The sequence below is a fragment of the Ranitomeya imitator genome, chromosome 9, assembly GCF_032444005.1.
Source record: "Ranitomeya imitator isolate aRanImi1 chromosome 9, aRanImi1.pri, whole genome shotgun sequence".
Classification (NCBI taxonomy): Eukaryota; Metazoa; Chordata; class Amphibia; order Anura; family Dendrobatidae; genus Ranitomeya; species Ranitomeya imitator.
The window spans coordinates 145810940-145818796 of NC_091290.1; the positions used below are offsets into that span (position 1 = coordinate 145810940).

The 7857-nt window shown below is 46.0% G+C and overlaps 1 protein-coding gene across 1 annotated transcript in view; it reads right to left on the reverse strand.

The window, feature by feature from the left end:
• The window catches only part of LOC138648647 (protocadherin gamma-A3-like), a 40093-nt gene extending 37156 nt beyond the window's left edge, over positions 1 to 2937 (reverse strand). Inside the window, exon 1 of the mRNA XM_069738434.1 lies at positions 1678 to 2937. Within this exon, the coding sequence (XP_069594535.1) occupies positions 1678 to 2761 (1084 nt within the window). The 5' untranslated portion in view covers positions 2762 to 2937. The remainder of the gene's footprint in view (positions 1 to 1677) is intronic.
• Between the last annotated feature and the right edge of the window lie 4920 nt (positions 2938 to 7857).

Consider the following 7857-nt stretch of genomic DNA (forward strand, 5'->3'; position numbering starts at 1 on the left):
CCCAACACTATGATGGTTCAAATCCGTGAGGACAAAATTATCACGTGTGCATGGGACTTTAGAAATCTCATTCACTTTGCTGGTTCTGTGCATCTTTTTTTTTTCCCTTGAAAAACATGCAGGAAAAAAGCAGAGTGTGAACAATCCAGTTAGAGTAAGGATTAATTGGAGAGGGATGAGGGGCTCCGCGGCAAAATGAGGGATCATTGGAATACTACATTGCACCAATTAAAATCAATAACCATTTATTTAAAGCCTGGAAGCAATGAGTCTACTGGAGGGAAATCACTTGCAGACCCCCAGAAATGTGCGATTACCACCTGTCTACCCACCAGAATTTTGGCCGGACCAGTGACAGCCCCGTGTAGAAACAATGGGTCAAGTTTGGGCAATCGTCATGTTTGTGGGGAAATCTTTCAATGCACTAGCTGGCTGAGGTCGGGTTCGCTGCGTTATCCCAGAGGATATGATGCTTATTACACCCGGATGCTTGGAAAATGAGCGATATAGGTAGAAATGACATATTAACCAGACTCGGCCCTAAACATACTGGGAGAAGGACGTAGGAGATTCCGGGTGATGGGATTCAGGTAGATTGCTTTTATAATGTCCTGGGGGGGAAGTTCCACATGATTTCAATCAGCTAGGTGGTCTCTGCAAATAACAGGGGGATTATAGTGCTAATGCCAAGTAATGAGCAAAACATGGATGTTACGTGGGATTAGGAAACCATAATGACTTCTTGTCTTGTATACGAATGTGAATCCTTCTCGGAGTTAACTCATTAATTGCTAAACAGAATGACAGACGCTTAAATATTGTGCAGCAAATTGCAACAAAGACACAAACCAGAAAATGATACAGATACAATGTATCGCCGGTAGACTAATATTTACAGATTCAACACCTGTAGATGTAGGTGGGCATGGCTAATGTACTCGAAGTCTCAGCATGCCCTCCTAGATGCTGAGGAATAAATACAATTTTTGCTCCTTTATTAGACTTGTGGCATTATCATTAAACATGTTTATAGGACCCCCCTCATTGTTCCATAGGAATTGATGCACTTCGATACTCAAGAAGACCCCATGCCAGCTATAGCAATGTTTATTATCAAGCTTTTCCAGGAACAGATAAGTTAAACGTGGCTGAATAAGACATTACAAGACCTAAGAAGTTAGTTTCCTTCAGGTGGGAAGGGGTGGCAAATATAATTTCTCATCTTTCTTATACTTAGGTGGTAAATGTGGATGCTGCAATGCCACTTTCTGTCTTTTAGTGTCCAATTTAGCAATTTTTCTTGCTTTTTTATGGCTGTCATCATCCTTGGCACAGTAATGCAACCCACTTTTCCCAATGTTTTCAATCAGGAATCATTTTTGTGCAGTACATCTGTGCATACCCGGTGTGCAGGAGTCTAGGAAAACAGCAACAATCACAGATGAGCATAAAAAGCAGTAACTATCTATACAAAGCAGCAGAAATGACCATAATTTGGCTTATACAGAGGAATCAATGCCATGATTAAAGCTCCTGATCCTCTACATCTCTATACTTTGGATAAAATGTGTGGATTACAGAGCTGAGATCTCTTGATCATTGTCCTAATAATGAATGATACATGCAGAAAATAATCAGCTTGCATATATACACAGTATACACAAAGGAGATCCTTACCAGCTCTGTCCAGCACTTTGATCAGACACTCATAGTGATCTGCTTGTTCCCTGTCCAGGGTCCTGATCACAGACACTTCCCCACTCTCCCCATTCACTGCAATAGGAGACTGTTCTGTAGAGGGTGACACCAGTTCATACCATGGGTCCTGGAAATCTCTGGACACCAAGGTAATGATGACTGATCCAACAGAAATATCCTCAGGGATGGATATAGCAGTGAAGGATTCAGGTAGCTCAGGTGACCTCTTTTGCCTGTACAGCCCCAGAGCATAGTCTTCTTTTTCAGGCACAGAAAACTTTTTGACCCTTGGACAGATCTCCACTTGTAAGGGTGCACTGACCAGAGGTGGCTGCCCGTGATCCCTGGCGAATAGGGTCAGATTGATGGTCTTCTTGAGGTTCAGAATGGACTCTACGAGGACCACCTGTCCAGTCTTAGGGATGACAAAGAAGTAGGAGCTCGCAGGGTCAGCAAAATAAACCAGGTCAGCATTGGTGCCCTGATCTGGATCCTCTGCCTGGACACTGTACACCACAGACTTGAGCCCAGTGGTGTCATCCAGGCTGATCCTTGATTGATTGTTGGAGAAGAACTGGGGTGCATTGTCGTTCAGATCCAGCACATACACAGTGACCAGTGCCAGTTCTGTTACTATGTGCTCTGGGGACAGGCAAAGTTTGCAGCATAGCCCAATTCTGAAGATGTACTTGGACTTGTCTTCTCTGTCCAGGATCTGGGCAGTTTTGAGGGACATCTGCGCATACCTGTGGTGGAAGTAGACCTCAAAGTTAGAGTCTTTCTCCCCTATTAGCTGAAGGTGCCACTTTCTCCCCGCCACCTTGGAGCACCAGGGCTCTGGGCTAAGTCTGTTTAGCTGGATGTTTATGCCGCTGACTTTCGTTCCTATGGGTCTGTTCTCCTGGATAGATCCTGAGTAAACAGGTCTCTTGTGCTTTGCTCCATCACTCTTGGCAATTGCAAATGTTACCAAAACCACAAGAGAAGAAGCTTTGAAGATGCCCCACAGCAAAGTGGCAGTGCCCAACATCCCAGCATTGAGCAAAGTGTGTGCTCCTGTCATTTAAGGAGGCTTCTGGAGTAGAAGATCGCAGCTTCTTGTGGAGCAGGAGATCGCAGCTTCTTGTGGAGCAGGAGATCGCAGCTTCTTATGGAGCAGGAGATCGCAACTTCTTATGGAGCAGAATATCGCAACTTCTTGTGGAGCACGAAATCGCAGCTCCTTGTGGAGCTGGAGATCTCAGCTTCCTGTGGAGCAGGAGATCGCAGCTTCTTGTGGGGCAGGAGATCTCAGCTTCTTGTGGGGCAGGAGATTTCAGCTTCTTGTGGAGCAGGAGATCGCAGCTTCTTGTGGGGCAGGAGATCGCAGCTTCTTGTGGAGCAGGAGATCGCAGCTTCCTGTTGGGCAGCAGATCTCAGCTTCTTGTGGAGCAGGAGATCGCAGCTTCTTGTGGAGCAGGAGATCGCAGCTTCCTGTTGGGCAGCAGATCTCAGCTTCTTGTGGAGCAGGAGATCGCAGCTTCTTGTGGAGCAGGAGATCGCAGCTTCTTGTGGGGCAGGAGATCGCAGCTTCCTGTTGGGCAGGAGATCTCAGCTTCTTGTGGGGCAGGAGATCTCAGCTTCTTGTGGAGCAGGAGATCGCAGCTTCTTGTGGGGCAGGAGATCGCAGCTTCTTGTGGAGCAGGAGATCGCAGCTTCTTGTGGGGCAGGAGATCGCAGCTTCTTGTGGAGCAGGAGATCGCAGCTTCTTGTGGGACAGGAGATCTCAGCTTCTTGTGGGACAGGAGATCTCAGCTTCTTGTGGAGTAGGAGATCTCAGCTTCTTGTGGAGCAGGAGATCGCAGCTTCTCGTGGAGCAGGAGATCTCAGCTTCTTGTGGAGCAGGAGATCGCAGCTTCTTGTAGAGCAGGAGATCGCAGCTTCTTGTGGGGCAGGAGATCGCAGCTTCTTGTGGGACAGGTGATCGCAGCTTCTTGTGGAGCAGGTGATCGCAGCTTCTTGTGGGGCAGGAGATCTCAGCTTCTTGTGGGACAGGAGATCGCAGCTTCTTGTAGAGCAGGAGATCGCAGCTTCTTGTGGGGCAGGAGATCGCAGCTTCTTGTGGAGCAGGAGATCGCAGCTTCTTGTGGAGCAGGAGGCAGATGGATGCAGAATGTAGACGCTTCGCACCAGTCCTTGCAGTCTGCGCTCCCACCTCTGGGTGGAGAGATCCGAGCTGCTCCCATTCAGCACATCTGTGTCTCCATGTTACAGACTCTCAGCATTTTCCCTATAAATCTGGTGTGAAGCAGCATTAACTCTGACATGGACGGATTGTGTGTGAGATGTCAGTCTCCTGACAATCATCTGCAATCTTCCAGAGTAAATGCTGTGAAAGTCTTAATCTATGGAAAGTCATTGTTCTCATCATATTTGGGTGCAGACAATCACTCAGGTCTACACAGCAAACTACTATACTACAGCATATACCTACAGATGTGCACTATTCATCTTCATCTTATCACTCAGTGTTCTTAATTATTAGTGTATCATTTTATTCTGGGACCCTTAAGTCAAAGTTATAATATGCTCATTATCCATTACCCTTTGTGGAGACACAAGGGGTCGGCAGGCGCCCCAGGTCCGCTAGCCAGAATCGCATGGACCAGGGACCGTCCTGCTGAACACCCGAACTCCTTTTAACGTGGGCATAATGCTACTCAGACAACACGGGGTGAGGGTAACACAGTGTGGCAATGCTTTATTGAACCACAAAACAGGCAGATAATATGTAGAACAGTCCCAGTAAAATACCCCATGAAGGTGCACATTACAGAGTTTCACTCTTCCACTGACTCGCCGAGATAATGACAGCTGTAACTTCAGAGCTTCCAGGGTCGACTACCCCACCTGTGGCATGCACACAGATAGGAGGTAACAACAGACAGAAGATGACAGTCCATTCAGATATAAGGGACAGTTCACCAGTGGGTCACAGCCTGGCTTCATCTCCCAGGATCGGTTACCCCACCTGTGGCACTCACATAGTGAGGAGGTAATGACAAGCTTAGGAAGATGACAGTCCATTCAGGAACAAGGTCAGTTGACTGGAGGGTCACAACCTGGTTTCTCCAAACATCTCTATGGAGCCAGGTGACCGGCGGGTCCCAATCCAGACTTTCTCCAAATGTATCCATGGTTCAGCGATGGTCAATGGAGCATATCTGTATTCTAACAACCAGGGCCGAGGTTCCTTAGGTTTTTCCTGTAGAATGATAGATCTGTGTCCCTTGTAATGGAACCATGATGTATTGGCTGCTGTCCTATCTCTGGTCCTTTGAATGTATGGATGTCTTGGCAGAATCTCTTTCTGTCTCTCTATACAGAGGCATGCAACTTATTTTTATACTTAACAAGTGTCCTTCATTCAGTATTTACATAAAGGGTAAGAATGGAGAGGAGATCAAGTAGCATTACTTGATTATTTAATCTATTTACATAGTTTTTCCTCCTCTTTTTTTCAAAGTCACCAAACTATCTGATCTACACAATACATAATTAGCATATCAGTAAACATCACTAGTCATCAAGGATAACAGCACACTATGTTATATGAAATATTCGCTTACAAGTCTATATTACAGGCTTACACAAGTAAAAGTCTGTTTTCTTGAGCAACCAGAAATCAACACTTAAATTTAAAAGTCAACGTATACTGTAGGTAACAGTCTATTCTTTCTGGCTTGCTAAAAATAGTCATCTTGTTAATTAAGATACAATGCTGTGTCTGCACACCCTTTATTATCTCCTTACCCTCCCCTAAGTTCAGAGTGTCATTGGCCACTCATACCACTTACCAGGCCATTTGTCCTGCCACCCCTGGTGTCAGCAGACAGTAGACCAACCATGCCACCTATGGACAGTATGATGACGTCACTTACCAATGGGACATTGTATTGTCAATCCATGTGCCAGAGGGCCAAAGCTCTGTCTCTCAAGATGCTGACAGACTATTGCCCTCTCACCCATGGACAGTGGCCAATTCTATTATCATCCAATACAAAAACAATATATGGACCCCTTGTAGTCCAATAGCGCGTCCAAATCCTCCTGCTTTTGGAGCTGTATGTGGCCCCCTTGCCACCTGGGACCGTGTCCAGCAGCATAGGTGGCACCAATAGTACTTCACCCCTGGTCCTGTCTATTCCCATGCCGGTGGGCTATTGTCTAACCTCTCCAGGTGTCAATGGGCCATTACCCTATCACACCACATGTCCGTGGGCCATTTCCTTTTCACACCATGAGCCAGGGGGCCATTACCCTGTTATTCCATATTCCGGAAGAATATTGCCTTACCATCTTACATGTCAGCTGCCATTATCCTGGTCTTCCCATATATCAGTGGGCTATAGCCCTGCCACCCCACATGCCAAAGGACCATTGTCTAGTGTCTCCAGGTGTCAGCGGCCATTACCCTATCACACCACATGTCAGTGGGCCATTGTCCTATCACTGCATGTGCCATCAGGTTACATACCAGTGGGCCATTGTCCTTTCACACCACAAGCCAGTTGGCCATTGCCCTGTTATTCCATATTCCAGCAGACCACTGTCATGTCACCCCAAGTGCCAGTAAGCCCATTGCTCGGCCACCACATACTGTGCCTTCTCTGAATCACACACTTAATCATTTTAAACCGAAGCTCCATTTTTGGGTGAGTTGTGTCCCATCATGGGGAGCATGTCGGCTGTTGAACAGCAGCGAGTCATACAGTTGCGGGAAATCGAACATATTTTTCGAGCAAGCCGGTGACCCTCGGTTAGCACCTGGGCATGCTCAGATAATGCCTTATCCCAGCACGTTGGCTCCTCACTAATCCCTATATCTTGAGATTTTCCGCTGTTCTCTCGCCCTACAAAACCGCCTTTAAGAGATCTGGACAGGACACCATTAATCTGTAATCTGCCCCACTTCTTCTTGCCGTATTTTTCTGCACATCGCCACATGAATCCCACATTGCTGTATATTTTCCTGTAGAGGTTAGAAGGGCATCGCCCTCCGCAGCAACACTCGCCCCGCTCCCTGAAGCCAACCATGATCACTCATTACAGATACAATAGTTTGTGACTTGGAAGAAGCCGCAGGGAAAGTGCGAGCCCAGCTCCAGGCTTCATACATCGCTGCGGGGCGGCCATGCCTCTCAGCAGAAGTAATACTCTGATATCTTCACCTTCTTCTCTGCAGCAGAGGAATTACATCTGACACCTGAAGAACATTTCCTTCAAATACTCAAGTTTTATAGAAACACCGCGGTGTAAAATAATATAGCGCAAAGACTTAAGAGGCGTCTAATGGAAATAACCCGAGATGGATCGTACGGTGCGGTCGTTCTCCGCTCTCGGGGGGGCTGCACGCCGGCAGGATTTACATGTGGGAACAGCAGATGGATAATTGCAATAATGGCCACAACAGAGTAAATAGTCGCCGCTTACTTGTATTTTCGCCATCTGCTCTTTCTGCAGCTATTTTGAGAAGCCGTGACATATACGTTAGTAAGCGTTATGGGGATATTTATGTAAAAGTTCCCGTGATTAGCAAAAATGTATAAGACTACGTTCCCACATTGCGTTTTTAATGATTTTTTTTATTTACGTTGTGTATTTAAAAAAAAAAATGCAAGTAACCTATTTTACTTAATGGGTTCAGAAAATCTGCTACCTAAAAAGCTCGTGGTGCGAACGTAGCCTTAAGGACTATTGTAGATCAGCACAACAGTAACACCTGTTGGTCCTACAAACATGTAAAAATTCAATTAAAGGAGATATATAATGTATAGTGAATAGCCCGGTGATCTGTGAAGAAGAAAGGGAAAGGGGAGGAGAAGGGATGACATGATCATTGAAGCGCCAAAAAGACGAAATTATATAATTATCAAAAAATCATAATAAATTCTTTTATTCCTAGGAAAAATAGTCAAAAAACCAAGGGAATCCAAAAGAGTTTCTACACGAAGAGGAAAGGTCATCCACTTAGTGCATCCAGAGCTGCGAGGCAAAGATGGTCGATATCTCCAAAGGAGTGGAGCAAAAAGATGGCCGATGGAGACAACAAACCAACGACATCCCAGAACCACCAGGCGACGAACACACAAGGTAAGTTACACAGATGTATTCTAAAAG